Source organism: Accipiter gentilis, chromosome 23 (assembly GCF_929443795.1).
Source record: "Accipiter gentilis chromosome 23, bAccGen1.1, whole genome shotgun sequence".
Classification (NCBI taxonomy): Eukaryota; Metazoa; Chordata; class Aves; order Accipitriformes; family Accipitridae; genus Astur; species Astur gentilis.
The window spans coordinates 23,237,548-23,255,073 of NC_064902.1; the positions used below are offsets into that span (position 1 = coordinate 23,237,548).

Sequence of the window (17,526 nt, forward strand, 5' to 3'; positions counted from 1 at the left end):
TTTCTTATTATTTCTATCAACTTTTTTTGTAACGAATCATGCACTTCCTTGCTAAAAGGATGCAAGGCTGGAGTGAACACCAGTCCTTAGTTTGGCGATAAAGCAGTCAGGCTTACAACCCGTTGGTAGCGATGCTGTTCAGGTTTCGGGGGTAGCAGAGATGCGTGTCTCCTCTTGCCCTCCCTCAGCTGCAGTTTCTTTACTGACTTTTCTGTTCTTTTGACCATCTTTTAAGGGGTTTTGGTTTTACCAGTACTGCCTGACTCTCATTTTCACTTTCGTATTTGCAACTTGCAAGCGGCGTTTGTCAGCCTTCCTATTTTATGCTGCTTTCTGAAAGCTCCAGCTGCCTCCGAGCGTGTTCTTGGCTCTCTTCCAGCGCCCCGTCAAGGGCTGGTTCGGGATGTGCTCGGCGCTGCTGCGGTCGCACCCCTTGCTCCCTCTTCCCCCTGGCCCTTGGCGTGGGTCGGTTCTGCCGTTGGGTGAAGGGAAGCTCCCGCGTCCCTCTTCCACCGCTTTTCTTGGCCCAAGAGCGGGACCTGGCTTCCGCCGCGCTGTCCCTCGCTCGCTCTCTCCTCGGGCGAGGAGGAAGGCTCCTCGTCGTCATCCCTTCGGCACGGATGGAGGATCGCTCCTCGGTGCCGCCGGTCCCAGCCTGTGGGGTAAGCGGGCCTGGGCCGTGCTAGCAGCAGGAGCCACTGATTACAAACTTTACCGCAATACCTGATCTTTTAATTTATTTTTTTTTTTTTAAAAACCCTCCTCATTCTCATCCTTCACCTCATCCCCATCCTTCACCTCATCCCCGAGAGCCAGGCTCCACTGCTCCTGCTCTCCGCCGAGCCCCTGCGGGCCAGGCCCGGCCTAGCGACCGGGCCCAGGCCTGACCCCTCCGCCGCCTCGCCGGGGCTCGGCCCTTGAGTGACGGCGTGCGCGCCCTATCCCCGAAGCCCCTCCTCGCCTCCGCCTCGCCTCGCCCAATAGGAGCGGAGCGGGGCGGGCCCCGCCACCGCCCTTCTTTCCCTTCCGCCGTTTTAAAGGCGACGCGTCGCGGAGGAGGGGGCTGCCGCGGAAAGCGGGCGGCCCCTTCAAACTATGCGCGCCGGCGACCATGCAATGGCGGTCGCTGGTGCTGGGGCTGCTGCTGCTGAGGCTGGGGCTGCAGGCGCTGCTGGCGCTGCTGCCCGCGCTGGCGCCCGGCCTTTGCCTGCGCCGCCGCTTCCCCTTCCCCTTCCCGCCGCCGCCCGGCGCCTCGCACTGGGGCTCGCTGCTGCGGCGGGGCGGTGACGGCGGCGGCGGGGCGGCGGTGGGCGACGAGTACGAGCGGCGTTACAGCGGAGCCTTCCCGCCGCAGCTGCGGGCCCGGTTGCGCGACGCCGCCCGCGGTATGTTCGTCTTCGGCTACGACAGCTACATGCGGCACGCCTTCCCCAGGGACGAGCTCGACCCCCTCCACTGCCGCGGGCGCGGCCCCGACCGCCACGACCCGTGAGTCGCCGCGGGGGGCGGTGGGTGGGTGGGTGTGAAGGGGCCGGCGGGGCCTGAGGCCGGGTTTTTCTCTTCCCAGCTCCAACCTCAACATCAACGACGTCCTGGGAAACTACTCGCTGACGCTGATCGACGCGCTGGACACGCTGGCGGTGAGCCCGGGGAGCGGCGGGGGGGTGGGGGGGAAGGTCCGGAGCCGGCCCGGGCCGTGAGGTATTCGCCACGTCTTAGCTAGGAGTCAGGGTTTGCCGTCCCTGTGAGGAAAACTGCGGTCTCTGCGGCCGAGCCTTGCTCGACGGGAGCCGCTGCTTCGGTGTAAGGGAAGGGGGGGAGGTTCGGGTGGGCAGCTGGAACGAGCGAACTAAATTTTGCACCTGAGTTTAAATGTCTGTTAATGGAGCCTGGATGCAGGGCCCAAGAGTTAAGTCTTCTGCTCGTCGAACTCCGAAGGAGGTGTCATAGCAGGATAGGGACGTTAATGCCTGGAAGGCTGAAGTCAGCTGAGGAGAGGCTTTGAGAGATGAGGAGCCCCACATGCCCTTGAACGTCCGTGAGTCCTGCTTGCTCTCTTCCCTTGGTCCGGCTGTTAGCAGCGAAACAGGCGCCTGTTGCAGTTCGCCGGGTGGTTTATTCCCAGCCCCGCTGTGGGAAACCGGGAGTCAAAGCTCGCTCTTGGGCACAGAGCTGGGCTTAGAAGGGCTGTGAACCTGCAGGTCTCAGCTGTGGGGTGGTTGGATTGAGGAGGGAGCGTGGTCGTGAGCTGTCACCTTGACAGTGGGCAGCGCGCTGGAATGGGCTTTGAAGGAAGGGGCTAAAGGGGAAAACGAGGATGTAGTGCAGCGTTAATTTATTCAATGCTTTCTTGAAGATGGGCCTTGCTAGGTTCATCTGCTCTGGTACTGAGCAATACTGATCTTGTCCTTTGCCCTGAGGTTAAACTTGCAAACACAGAAGATCTGGTATCTTGAACTGGCTCCATTTAAAAAAAAAAAAAAAAAAAAAAGAAAAAAAAAAGCTAGTGGAGCTGAAGAAGAGGGGTACTTGGTAGAGAAACCTGGTGAGAGGTTGAAGGAAGACGGTGACAGAAAGTTTCAAACTGGAGGAAGTTACTCCACAGTGCTTTTCAAGGACCAGCTATGAATCTAGTACTGTTTAGTCTTTGTGTGTTAACGTTGTTAATGCAAAAAGTGCTGATGTTTCACGCAGAGCTGCTGATAGAGATGAATTCCCAATATGAAGAGTAGGTGAGATGACATTGTGAGGAACCAGTTAAAATTGTAATGAACTTCAGCAATATGAAGGTCTAATAGTTTGTAAGTGAGAGGTTATGAAACATTTCACTTCGGAGGAGAAGGTGGTGCTGGGTCTATGCTAGCTAACAGCTGGATCACAAGCTAGCAGTGTTACACATGCAAGGAAGGACAGTGTACTTGGACACATACCAGCAGAGATTTCCAGGAGACACAGAGGAAATTTTGGAGATCTTCCCCAAGGCTCAGGTGAGATCTCTTCGGGGATACCGCTATCACACAGGAAGGGTCACAAGACACACATGGGTTGCTGAAGGATATGTCAGGAGGAGAGTTCACCTCATTCAGGATGACTGTAAGATCTCTGATTGTTTTGCTTGGCAGAGAGGGCCTGACTGACGCATAAATCTGCATCAAGAGTGGTGAAAAGAAGGAGGAGAAAAAAGCTGTAAAGCTGCTTCTCGCCTGCTAAAATAGACCATCCTATGCATTTCTGGTAAAATTTGAAGATAATGTGAGAAGCAACTCCATTTGATGTTAGTACTGGTAGTATGGTGTCATGGAGAAGAGCCCCTTCCTTGAACTCCTTATGCATATTTAGAGACCCCCTTAGGCTTCATTAGTCTCATTTTTGCAGCTGGGGCAGATTCTGGAGTGTTGGGGCTCATCGATGCACTGGATCCGTGGTGTGTTTCTCTCCTCTTGTGCAGAAGGTGGTGTGTGCAAGGACTGTATGTGCGCTTCGGATTATAAAATACTTCCTATTGCTACAATGGAATTGCAGCTCTGTGGTGAGGAGGTCTCAGCTGTTTAGCTGAACATGGCAGTTATGAACAGAACTGAAAGCAGGAAGTGAGGGAAACCTTGGGTTTAACTGAAACAACAGTTATGGATCTATGCTACGTGGCTGATGGCATGTTGGCTTAAACAGTTACCTTCCTGTCCTTGTTCGCCAGTGGTTCAGTGTCCTATCCATACCTTTTGGGGCAGTACATAACTTTTTTTTCTCAAACATAAAACTTGTGGTTCCTAGAGTCTCCTGTGTTTTGGAAGCTTGTGCACAGAGAAAGCCTATTTTGCTCTTCATCTGCTCAGATCAAGCGTGTGAATGCTTTCCCCCCTAAGCCTGGGTAATGCAAAGGGCAGGCTACCTGGCACATGGTGCTTTGACAGTTCAAGAGGTAGGTAGGTTCCCTGTACACCCAGACTTATCGTGAACTTAGGCAAGCGGGAACCTGTGTTTCCTTCCACATTCCTGCTTCCTTGAAGCTGGGGCTGAATTTACGTTCGTCTCTGGATATAGTGGAAATCAATTGCTAAGGTATACCTATAGAAAAACTGGCACGAGAGAACTCCTGGGCATGGAGTGCAGTGTTGAGTCAAAAGCCCTGAGGGTTGGACTCCCCTGGTCAAATAAACGTCAAATCAGACTTCATTGTTCTGCATGTTGTGTTACCTTTTAAGCTAAACTTAACTCTTAAACTGATAGTTTAAGCAGTTAAAACACTCAGTGTGCTAGATCTTAAGAGTTTTTAGACTCCTGCTCTAAGAGATCACCCACAAGGCTGACGCTGGGGGTGGAAGAGCACGTGAGTGCATAGATTAGTAAAACAGTCAAAAATATATCTTTGTGGATTTCCCTGTTTTAACATATTTTTTTTAAAGATGAACTTTTACATGTCGCTAGGATGGGTAACTCTGGAAAGTCTTTTTAGCAGGAGCTTGAAGTACTGTGTTCTGTATCTAGTTAAGGTGACTCTTGGTCTAAAATGTGAACTTGCTGTTCTCTTCCCCAACCCTCTTCTGAAGCAACAATTAGACAAAATAGATTTGTTTTTATGTAAAAGGTAATGGGAAACTCCTCAGAATTCCAGAAAGCAGTGAAGTTGGTGATTGACACCGTTTCATTTGATAAAGACTCAACAGTCCAAGTTTTTGAGGCAACAATCAGGTACGTCACTCTAAGTTTCTGTCTTTAAAACAGTAACAAGGTTAAAGACTTGGTGTGCGTATACGGGAGCACCAAAGTAAAATCATTGATAAGGATGTCTTTGGTAGGCTTTATTCCATAGTTGTTGCTTGAGTAAGTTGTTTTTTAACCTTTTATGAAAATATTCCATCCTTTCATAATTAAAACAATTTTAATGAGTGACATGTGACTTGAAGCAGTGATTCAATGGTTGTCTCAGCTGTCTTTGGCTTGCAGATTGCTACTTTTTTGTTGTCGCTCTTGCAGCGGAGACTCAGATCTGTGCACAGCGAACAGCCCTGCTGACAGATTTCCCCTGTTTTGGATTTCTTCCATGGACCTTCTTGCTTTCACTTTCGTTTTAGATGAAAAACAGGCCTGTCTGTCTTGGAGATGAGTTTAAGATGCTGCCAGATTTTAAATGGCTTCATTTTCTGAACGTCTTAAACAGTGTTTATATTCAGTTGCTGCTTAACTTCACTCATAAATAGACTTGGTATGTTGCAAGGAGCTGCTGGGTTAGGTAAATTTCGCAGAACCGGATTTTGGGGTTACTGTGCTTGGCAAGCAACATGACTTCCTAGATGTTTTCACTACTGGTGGGGAAAAAAGCAGATCTCTTTCTGTAGTGCCTGTAAGGTACACAAAGTAATACTTCTGTTAAACGTGATACTGGTAAGGGTTTAGCTGAAGAACTAGGTTCAGATCAGATTTAAAAACTGAAGATCTTTTCCTTTTCCTGTAGGGTTTTGGGAAGCCTGCTTTCTGCCCACATAATAATTACAGATACCAAACAGCCTTTTGGTGATATGACCATTAAGGATTACGACAATGAACTGTTGCATATGGCTCGGGACCTAGCAGTGAGACTACTTCCAGCCTTTGAGAACACCAAAACTGGAATTCCATTTCCTCGGGTAAGTGAGCACACCAATGCAGCGGGGAAATAATCTATAAGTAGTAATCTATCTGTCCTACAACTCAAATTCTGTGCCCTCTGTGTGCCTTTATACCTGCACTTGGGGTATTGAACCTGCTCTAAGTTACATTAAAATGGCGTGGGGGGAAAACTGCGCTAAGTTATGGTGACATGGACGATATGTAAGTTAGTCCTTAAGCCTAGTAAATGTTTTCTTTAGGCTGGTTTTTCACTCTGTGTATATTGTTCCGTACGGGTCAGTAGTCATTTGTTTCTGTGCTGTTTGGCTGGAACCTGTCCCGCTCTGCGCTTTCTTCCTACATATCATGCAGCAACAAACAATGCTGTCATTAAGAAGGTTAACAAGAAATACTGTAAAGGCAAATAGCCTCGGAAGGTGACTTTATTGGTGACTTGGTACTAAGATAATTGTGATAAAATAAACCTCATCTAAAATACTTGTCATACTGGGCTTGGATTTTGTAATTTTCTTGAATACTACTCAGCTGAGAACTTGAGAATACTGCGATATTCTTGAATACTGCATCCTCTCATTTTAAGTGGATGCAGTTCATAAGGAGAAAGGTGTAAGTTCTGGTGGAATAACTCTAAACTGTAAAACTAATTATCACTTGCCTGACTACTTTTAATTTCTGGGGACAGCAGCACTGCTTTTCCTCCAGACCTGACAGGCTCTAGAAATGTGAACTTTCACTTCTGTTCAAAGTCTGGGAATCCAGTGGCAGGTGGTGTAACTTCCCTTCAGCATTTTGTTCCGTGGGGAAGTTGAGGAGCATTCACTGAGGAAACTCTTGTTTTCAACAGCACTAAATGAGGGGAAGCAGTACTTGCATTGCCCTTGGAAGAACCTGAATGTGTAGTGAAATTTGGAAGGATTAGCAAGTGTAAGAGTAGCAAAATTAGGATTGCCCACCTTGAGCACAATGTTAGGAAGTTGGAAGATGAATTTCAGGAATTCTTCAGGAAAGCTTTTTGACCAGGCAGTGATACGCTGGCTTTCTAACTATATACACATTGCATGCTACATATTAAAAAGGCTTTATAATAAATGTAAGACTGCAGATGTGAGAGCACAGCTGTATGAGGTGGAGCCTGCCTTCTTTCTGTTAGTACTCTCTCTACCTGCTTCACAGGTCAATCTGAAGAAAGGGGTACCTCCAGACAGCAATAATGAAACTTGTACTGCGGGAGCTGGTTCCTTGCTGGTGGAGTTTGGTATCCTTAGCAGGCTGCTTGGTGATTCCACATTTGAATGGGTAGCCAGGAGAGCTGTCAAAGCACTCTGGAGCCTCAGGAGCAATAACACTGGACTGCTAGGTAATCTTGTCAGAGGTGATGCTATACTGAGTGGCTCCATGTTTTAACCTACCTCAGTCTCCTGTAGCAGAATGCCATCATGCTACAGGTTTCTTTCAGATAACGTAAACTTTGTCAATCTGCTTCTTCTGTAGCTGTTAAGTCATGCTCTCCTTGTGTACTCGTGGTTTGTGTTGACCAAATGGCACTTTGTAATTTTGTAAGAAACGTGGAGCATCTGAATGACTTCTTAGGGCACAGGTTTCCAAAGACAAATTTTTCATGAAGCTGGGAAATGAAACCCAGTAATATAATTTAGATTGGCAGATGACTAAAAGGTACTTAAAATAACTGCATGTTTATGCTAGTTCCTTGGATGAATGCCCTGTAACACTTTATTTTGATAGTAATCTTTGATCATTCCACCTTAAGACTTTCTGAAGATGTAATATTTCCATCTTCTGGTTCTCGATTGTTTTTCTCTGATGTACTTGGCAACTTTGGACTAAACTTTTTGTCTGTTCTGAAAGGAAATGTTGTAAATATTCAAACTGGCCATTGGGTTGGAAAACAAAGCGGCTTGGGAGCAGGGTCAGATTCATTCTATGAATACCTTCTGAAGTCTTACATCCTCTTTGGAGAAAAGGAAGATTTGGAGATGTTCAATGATGCTTATCGGAACATTCAGAACCACTTAAGAAGAGGGTATGTTATTTACTCATATAGGTATCAATTCTGTAAGTAATGAGTACTCAAGCAAGATATGAGAGACAGTATAGTGTTTTGTGTCACACTCTAGAAAATCTGTGTTATCTTTTTTTCTTTAAAAAGCAAAATCTTATTTCCATGGTAGTTACCATGGAAATAAATTTTAATGTTCCCTTCACTCCTTAGTCAACTGATCTGAATAGCACTGTTGGTGCAAAGAAGCTAAACAGGTTACCGTCTGAGTTAGTAAATGTTAGGCTGTGAGAGGAGGCTGTAGAACTACAGAGGGAATGTATTAAATTGGCTGGTTTAGTACTTCTTAAGGCCTGATCTTACCTAGCATGACTTTTTAGTAGAGGTTCTGCTGACATAACTTAAGGATATGATGTACATACTTCTATGAATTAATTTTTCTGAGAGCATGACTGGCGTTTTGATTCGTTTCAAAATGGCTTTGAGCCTAGCACAACAAATCTGTGGCTCATTCTCTTTGCTGGTGGCAGTGCTGTAAAATGAAACATGCATTGTGTTCTTCTAAAATAGTGAATGTTTACACATGCTTATTGTTACTTGGCAGTCGAGAAGCTTGCAATGAAGGTGAAGGTGACCCTCCTTTGTACGTTAATGTAAACATGTTCACAGGACAGCTGATGAACACGTGGATTGACTCTCTGCAAGCTTTTTTTCCTGGACTACAGGTAAACTTTCATTCTATTAAAGAGTGAATGACACGGTAGAGGAGTGTCAGAAAGGCTCATTCTAATCCTAGGCCATGTATAACTTTAAGCATCTCTTCTGAGATGAGCTTCAACCTGCAGGTTTACATCTGGCTGCTGTGATAAGAGAGTCTTAGGGAGGTTCAGCTTCTGCCTCAGCGTAACAGTATTGGAAGGCCTGACCTCCTCTCTATTAGATTTGAGGTACTTCTTAACTTTTCTCATTTAACCTCAGCATTTCTATACCACGCTGTGAGGCTGAGCTCCACTGAAGCTTTTAGTATGAAGGAGTTAATACATTATCTTTGTTTTTTGTGGGTTGTTTTGTGGGGTTTTTTTTCAGTCTCCCCTTATGAGGGCTGTGTTTTATTATATGGCATGTTCTTATACAGAGCCGAAAGCAATTTGCTGGCTTGCAGTATTAGGCGTGCATGTTTACGGCTGTTGTTGTGCCTAGGTATTGATAGGAGATGTGGAAGATGCTATTTGTCTCCATGCTTTTTATTATGCCATATGGAAACGATATGGAGCTCTCCCAGAAAGATACAACTGGCAATTGCAAGCACCGGATGTTCCCTTTTATCCACTGAGGCCAGAATTAGTAGAGTCCACATATCTTCTTTATCAGGTACCTGACTTTTCTCAGCTTACAGCTGTTTTTGTTTTGGTAAAAATGGTTTCGTTCAGAAAGTCACTTTTTCTACCCCTGGCTTGCTAAAATTTGGTGCCTCTGGATCTGCCTGTTCTTATATGTAGATCTCTGTCTAGGCACTAGATTGTTATGCAATGTAGTTGCTATGTTGTTTGCTTAAAAAATAGCCTTTTTTATAAGACAGACAAAAATGAGACTAAACAACCTTTTGAAAAAATAGCTGGCAGATTTTTACGAGGTAGAGACTTGTGACTTCTTAATAGAAATCGTTGAAGTAAATGTAATAGCTTTCCTTGCTATATTGTCTAGGCACAGTCTCCAGCTGGCAGAAGATACAGTAATCTAAAATAGCTTTCTGGCTGCAAGAAAGCTATCAAGGAGTTTGAATTTACTACAAGTTTTATTAGGATTTGCACTAAAGCAAATGTGAGAAGCTTGCACAGAGTGATCTAAGTCATGTTCCTATAAAGATATGTTTACTCTAATGCACCAGAATCTGACACTAGTAGGCCTTTCTTTTAAGTGTTATTTTTACAACATTGTGAAGTTGCTGACTCTAACTCTTGTCTGTCTTCCTTATTTAGGCCACAAAGAACCCATTTTACCTTCATGTGGGAATGGATATTCTGCAGAGTTTGGAAAAATACACAAAAGCAAAGTCAGTCTTCCATGTTCTTTGTCTTCTCTCACTGCTATATGCATATATTTTATTATATAAATATTGTATAGAATCCAATCTGCCAAATGTAGGTAAACCAGAAAACCCAACCCTCCATGAAAGCCACAAGTGAGGATTTATATATTGAGCAATTCTTTCTTTCTCATCTCAAAATGAAATTATGGTCCAGTGACAACTTTATGCCTTCAGAATTTTATAACTACCTTTCAAAATGCCTTGTTGATGATCACTTGCTAACAACTGGTAAAATTAGTAGCTTTTTTTTTTTTTCCTGTGGCGCCTGCAAGAGTATTTCTAGCCTCGTGGGCCTGTGGTGTTTAACTAAACTGGAAGGATGGCCTCTAAGATAGATGCTGTTGCATATTGGCTTTCATCTCAAGACAGTAACAGTGAATCCTGACTGTAATACTGAGTATCTGAACTTCTTGCAAGACTCAGAGGGAAGATACTGAATTTTTATTCAACTATTGGTATTTACTGATTTTCTAGACAAGTCTGTACTAACCATAGGGCAGTATAAAACAGCGCCATTCTGCCGTTAAGTGAGAATCAGATGCTGTATAGGGGGTTGACTGAAAGAATTACAAGTGCGCTGTGTGACAGCTTGGAGCTTTGTCATTTGTTAAGTGGTGGTGGGAGGGAAGAGTAGGTAGCTTGGGAAGAAACCTTTGCATGAGACTAGGCTTCCAGACCAGGTTTTTTCATGTGCTCAGTATGGGGTAATTACCTGTTTTGTACAGGGTGCCTTGAGAGTATCTTGCTTCTTTGAGAGACATTTAATAAATCTGCACGATGGAATAGATGAACCAATGATTGCAATCTCATCAGAATACCAGACGCCAATAACCAGTGCATACTTGTAAAAGAGACTTGTTTCATTTTAACTTCAGACCATTCCAGTTGTCACTAGGGATGAAGTTAAGGAGTATCTAGGGAGCGCTTCAAGATCAGAAAGTGTGGGAACTAAACCCAAATTAATCTTAAATCTTGCAGGTGTGGTTATGCCACGTTGCACCACGTTGTAGAGAAGACAAAGGAAGATCGAATGGAGAGCTTTTTTCTCAGTGAAACATGTAAATATTTGTACCTGGTACGTATATGTTCTTCGCTTCAAAGATACTCTCTTGCATGCACTGTGCACAAACATGGCACAGTGAGGGGGCAGGATGTTGTTAATTAGAAACTCTGCTGTGCTCTGAGGAAGAGGGGTTTAGGTATCGGAGTGTATCAGACAGTGCGTTCTTCTTCTTTCTTTGATCCCACCCCAGTCTTGGGGGTTTGGGCAGCTGCCTGAGCATGGTGTCTTGAACCAGTGCTGGAGAGCTGGCAACTCTTATGGGGAGAAGCTAGAAAGGAGAGGGAGCAAAACTGAAGGAACCTACTGCTCAGCTCTGAGCTAAATTGCTGCTTGTAGCCATTTTGCCTGCCTCGCAGCAGCCTCTGATTTCTCCCCATCAGGCTTTGGCAGTCACAGGAGAAAGCATTTGAGCTGACACTGCTTGAGCTACTGTTCTCAATCTCCTTTAGTGTAGAAAAACAAATAAATCTGTGACTGAATGGAAACAGTGGATGCCAGCCTAGCGATGCCAGCCTAGCAATGCCTGCATAGTGCAGCTTAGAAAAATAAGGGCAGTTTAAGTTGTGTCAGAAGTTTTTCTTTTGCTCTCTGCTTTTTAACTATTAAAATAAATCCCTTGCATTAAAACTATTTATTTCCATTTGCTCTAACAGTAGTAACCCATTTAGCACTAAAAGGTAATGCTTTTTGTGTGATCCTTCAAATGCATGAGTGTCTGCTTTTTAACTTACTGTTGATGGGACATGAAGAATGTTGCACACATACTTTAGCTGTCTCTCCCATCTCTTGTTTAGTTGTTTGATGAAGAGAATCCAGTGCATAAATCTGGAAATAAGTATATGTTTACTACTGAGGGGCATATCGTGTCTGTGGATGAACGGTTTCGTAACTCACTGTGGCAAGACATCCTCCCTGGAGAAGAGGACAGCGCAGAAAAAATTAAACCTAATGAATTAAAGGCAGTCAACTTCAGCTCTAATGTAAGGAATACACAGACTGTTCCTGGTTGCGTTGCTGGCGAAGGGCTGTATGTTAAACTGGGTTAGTCAGTAGAAAAAGAGCCATTTGGAAGTGCTACTTTATTGCTCTGCAGTGTTTCCTTTATAAATGTCAAATATCTGAGAAGCTCCCTTGTGAAAAACACTTTCAGTAGTAGCATGAATGGATTAGGATAATGTGAGAGCGATTATGTTGAAGGTGAAACCTGTGTCCTCTTTTAAGTATTTTGCAGCAATTAGTTTGTTCTTTGTTAATTTATTTCCAGTTCTTTTTGCCTTCCCGTTTTCTTTGCCCTTAAAATTTTCCAGTGTTGCTGTGACGGGGAAAGAGAAAAGCAGAGGGTCATTTAAACAAAGCTTTTTTTCCTCAGAATGGTTTTGAGGCATGTAAAGGTGACCTTTTTTAGCTAGTCATAAACTGAGTACAGAGCTATGGATCCAGTGCCTATCACCAACCAAAATATGTTTTTAATAGGAACAATTTTTTTAAAAATCTCTGCTAGTAGGTTCTACCATGGTTCCTTTCCTCCTCCCCCCCAATCCTGCAGAAAAAGAGCATTATCTTAAAAGACATTCACAGTTGTCATAGTGAAGGAAGTCTCAGTTGAATAACAAGCTGCAGCAGTTTGGCGTGTATTTGGAAGCTTGCAGCCTGCGCTAAGGAAACACTTGCTGTTCATTTGTGTGGTTTGTGCTGTAAGTTTGCAAAGAGTGAGGGAGAGGTGGGACCAAAAGTGCTGTTGGGTACAATTTTCTGAACTGGGAGGAAATGTATTGTTACTGATGCTGAAATACCTGCTAGATTACAGAGGGTATGGGATTACCTGTTTTCGTATTTGAGTTCTTAAAAATATTCTCATTTTGTTAACAGTGTAACAGAGTTCCTGATGAGAGGAGATACTTACTCCCATTGAAGAGTAACTACATGAGACAGATTGATCGAATGGTGGGCTTGATCTGAATGGTTCTTCAGAGTAACTTTTATTGTATGTCAGGAGGAGCATGGAATTTGGCTGTAGACATTCCCCTCCTCTTCAGCTACACGCCTGCATATGCTGAGTCACTTGGGTATCCCCCATGCTTGTTAATTTTCAATTACGGACACGAAGGGAGATCAGGTGCTCTTAGGAATTCTGTCTTCTGAACTGTGGTAACTCCATGTGCCACCTGAATAGAGATTTCTTGTTTTAGAACTTCCTATGAAAAATGTTGTTGCAAATGAAGGCTGAATATACTTAAAAAAAAAAATAATTGGCATGTGCCACTTAGCTACCTCTTTGTAGCTGTATTACAAATGTCCCTTTAGAAAAGGGTCTAGTATTTAATTTGAAATGATCTTGGGATTGGAGAAGGAATGGGAAAGTGCAATTTCTCACACCGAGTTTAATCATTGAATTATTCTGACTAGCAATACATAACCTTAAGTACTACTCAGGTAGGAACCCACTGGTAATGGGTTTTGCTGAAACAAAACCGCTCTATCTAGAATAGTATCTTGAAAAGATAACTCCTGATCATATAAAAAGCTATCAGTATAGTCGTGATATCCCTCATATATGCAGTTGTATAGAACTGCACGGTCGTAAGAGCCTGTGGCTGCACAAACCAGTAATAAAAAAAATTGGGTGCCTTTTTTTTAAGGGAATGGAGGGGAGGGAGGGGGAAATTGCAAAGCCACTTGGCTGTCAAAGCAGCTAACTTTATATAGCTTAGCTGAGCAGAAGTTCCAAAAGTTTCGTTATTTGTCATGTTTCTAGTGCCTTTTCAGGAGAGATGCTGCTAAGAACTGGTGTAACAGTACATGAAGAACAAACTGTTCACATTCCTGAGAGCATTAATATGTTGGTGCCTTAAGTTTTCTTCACTAGCAGGAAGAACTGAGCTTGCTTGGGAAGATGGATAAAGTATTTCTGATTAGCTGGTTACAAAATACAGTGGATCCCAAAGTAACTTAAAAGAGTAACTTGCATGTGAGATGACTTCTCTGTTTTTAAGATACTGGAAGAATATCAACTTCTGTGCCCATCCCAAAGAGCATTTCTAGGCTGGATTTATTCTCTCTGTCAGTGCAGTTAGTAAAGGAGCTGCTTCTGCATCACCCTAGGGATGGAGTTAGTAAGAGTTCTGAGCCTGCAGTATGCTGTCTTTCCTCAGCCACAGGACAGTTCGGTACATGCCACCGTAACAGGGTCATGGCTGCAACAGCTATCGATGCTGACGGTAGTGCTATACTGTACCTGTAAGCTGTGCCTTCTGGTTACAGTGAGGAATGGTGAGAACCTGCTGTTGCTTCATCCCACCATCCTGAAAGGCAGTTCAGATGTGTTTGAGGAACAACTGTCTATGCGCTTTCAGGAAGAAAGCGGTTAAATTCAGGCAGGGCTGTTGAGGGATGAAAACAAACTGAGGCCAAAACAACTTATTCTAAATATAACAGGGTGGTTGTTTTTTTTTTTCAGTGGCTCTCCATTGCTTACATGCTTCTTACTTTTGACTACAAGTAGTTGAATGTTACTGTTGGGTTAATTATTTTTAAATTAAGGCTTAAATGTAAGGGCAAACTTGATCTGCTGTATTTTTACCTTCTTGTGACATCGGTTTTCATAAACCATATGTTGCAACTCAAAACTTTTCTAATAAATATGAAGTTAGTGCTGAAGAGGTTATTGTTTGAATCTTTTAGTATACAGATGCATCTCAGGGACTTCATTGTAGAATCTTGTATTCCATGATAGTTGGATCTTGCATTCAGGCAAAAAAAAAAAAAAATATATCCTGTCATCTTAGTCTTATTGTGTGTGTTTTAACAGGGGGGAGGATTGGAGGGGAGAGAGGGAAACATGTTAAGATTTCCCAAAACATTGCAATAGAATTGGTTGCCTTGATGTTTGAGGCAGCTGGCGATTCCAACTCCTATAGAATTGGCTTTGCAAACCTATTACTGGAATGTCTTAATTGCCTATTTTAAAGCAGAACATAAATTCAAGGTGTTACGGTCCAAGGAGGTATTGGGAGAGGTTCAAGGTATAGCTTCCTAGCCAGTAAACGTTTGGGCATGCAGGTATGCTTCAGTTTGTAAACATGTAAAGAAGGGCAGGAGGATGCGTAAAGGGAGTGCTTCCCGCTGACCGAGGGAGGCAGAAAGCAAAGACATCTGGGCTTTCTGAAATGCTGCTACTGGGCCAGATCTAATGGCAGCTCTGAAATGAGAAGTGCTTAGTAGTGTGGAAGCGAAATGCAGCATTCCACAAGCGGCCGTTTAAAATCGTGGCATAGCAGATGCCAGGACGGACATTGCCCTAGGTGTGTTGGTGGCTGCTTCTGCTAGTTTTTCCCTGACTCGCAGTTTAGCTCTCAATGTGTGTTACATACTTTGCAATTGCCTTTCAGTGTTTTGTGCCTTCTGAAGCCCCTGAACCCTGGTAAGAGTTCCAGCCGCATGTTGTGCACAGAAATGTGTTTCAGAGTTTTCCTCAGAGAATTACACAACTATAATGAAGCTGCACAGCTGTTCTGCTGCTGTGCTTTTCCCTCTTGTATATTGCCAGAAATAGTGAGAGGTAGCTGAAGAATGGGAACAGTGTGGGCAGGTATTGCAGCCTTTCAGCCCTTAGTGACTTGGACTGTTAGTTACAGTGCCAAATAGTATATGGTCAGCCTTTCGTTAGAAACTGCATTGAAATTTGTGTTGCCAAGGTGATCTGACAGTCATCTTTCCGTAGGAACAGTTTTTGTCTTCAAGGAGACTGGTGCTGACCACGTGGTAAGAGGCTTTGTATTCTTTAAGGAGCCAACTTTTCTTCCTCTTTGTTTTAAGAATGCTTTGATACATTTTTACTCTGTAATGACAGGGCACATGTTATGCACTAAAATTAAAACTTTTGTATAAGTCAATGATATCAAAATGAAATTGATAACACTGCTGGAATAACTTGCTGAAACAGACCTTTGTATTTCTTGGTATAATGTGCAATATCAACTTTTCCTAATTAAAAATGCAATGTATGCTTAATTGTTGTTTTTCCATGAAGTATTTAATTGGGGATGGGAAATTTTTAAGAGGACCAAATGCTTTTTCGTGAAATGTCCTAACTTTTCAAAACTGAGCTTAAATTTTACAAATCGGCATTAAAAAATACTGTGTTTCACCACTTCTATGTGTGTTTTTCTTATAGCATAGTTACTCTAAGGCCATCCATTGTGAAGCTTGCAGGTGATCTCCCAAATGCAGGGAAAAGATTAATTTGACTGTGTATACCCGATCTTTGCCATTCACCAGAGAGGAAAACTTCAGCAGTTGAGTAGAACTGGGAGTAGGGGTGAGTAAAGGAAAACATACCTGAAGTCTGTGTTCAAGCAGATTTGTGGCTCTCATTCAGGTTCTCTGTGACTTGGCCAATCTGAAGAGCTCTGACTTCAGTAAAGTAACAGAAGTCCCCAATCAGATCTCTAGTTCTGTTGTAGGTGTTGATGGCAGTCTTGTGCGTGAAGGATGTTAAGTCTCTGACTGTGTGCCACAAAGAGGTTAGGCTGGGAATTCACTTTTTTTTATGAGCCAGCCTTAGTCAGGAACTGTCACTGCTAAGAGCATTGCTGTCTATTACAGCAAATACCATGTTACTCCACTTAGTTAGAGGTTAGGCGTACTGCTGGGTATTTTGGGGAAGAAGGAAAAGACTGCTTCAACCAGAACTTGACAGTTCTTTGTCTCCAAGGGTAACTTGGCTCTGTCTTTGCCTTACACCTGGTTAGCTTGGGAACACATAATTGAGGTGTGCAAGAAATAGCTTTTATTTTCCTTGGGGGAAATGAGACTTCTCAACCATATCCTTGCAATAACACACGTAATAAGCTAATGGTTTGGGGAAGGGATTACTCTCTGGTGAGGGCTTTCTTGCCAGCGTCGTCTGCCTCGGATACTAGACATGAGATGCCTTCTTATGCATGCTGGCTTTTCCACTAGCTAGAACAAGGGATGGCTCCTCACTGCAGGAAAATAAAAAACATCCCACCTCCTGAAACAAAAAGCCTCTTTCTTCTGCCCCTGTCCACTATTCATTTTCCCTGCATAATGACTGGAGGGGCTGCCTGCCCTGAAAGCAGTGATTTGATGTGGAACGAAGAAATGAAGTGTGGCAACATCAAGCTGTTGGCCTCGTGAGCAGGTAGCTGAGTCTGAGTAAGTACTGACCTACCTGCTGGTGTTTCCTAATACCACTTTCTGCAAGTCGGTCTGTGAAGAACCTAGTGCAGGTGGGAATTCTGCACCGAGAACCTTGCTGGGCTCTTTCCAGTCTATGGATAACTGCACCCTGGGAAATAGCTCATGCTGTGTTTAAAACAGAGGAATGTGGAAACAAGCTATCTGACTGTCACTTTGGTAATTTTTTTCCTTTTTTTTTTTTTCTCCTCCTGGATTTGTTTTCTCTTTGATTGACATTTTCTCTTCTATTGTCTTCTGTTTTGTAGTCCTGATTCAAAGGCCGTTGAAGGGGCACTTTCTGTTGTCGGTCTTGATCAAACTCCCAAGTTACAAGGAAACAACTATTGAACATTAGTGATTGGATTTTTGCAATGTTTTTGAAATTCCTCTGAATTTTTGGGTGATGAGATTTTTGCCCATCTGATGCTACTTTTGCTGGGTTCAGACTTCAAAATGTCAATTCTGAAGTAAGCATAAGTAAGCTGAAATCCTGATTTTGAGGAAAGAACCTGAGCTTTAATGTTTTCACTGTAGTTGCACATTTACTAG

General features: G+C 43.6%; 1 protein-coding gene across 1 annotated transcript; it reads left to right on the forward strand.

The window, feature by feature from the left end:
* The first annotated feature begins 760 nt into the window (after positions 1-760).
* Positions 761-15,925, forward strand: EDEM1 (ER degradation enhancing alpha-mannosidase like protein 1). The gene is made up of 12 exons (XM_049826327.1): positions 761-1,488; positions 1,568-1,640; positions 4,586-4,689; positions 5,453-5,624; positions 6,781-6,964; positions 7,474-7,648; positions 8,229-8,349; positions 8,825-8,995; positions 9,604-9,677; positions 10,692-10,788; positions 11,571-11,756; positions 12,646-15,925. Exons 1-12 carry the CDS (start codon positions 1,112-1,114, stop codon positions 12,733-12,735), a joined length of 1,824 nt encoding a protein of 607 aa, XP_049682284.1. The 5' UTR covers positions 761-1,111; the 3' UTR covers positions 12,736-15,925.
* The last annotated feature ends 1,601 nt before the right edge of the window (positions 15,926-17,526 follow it).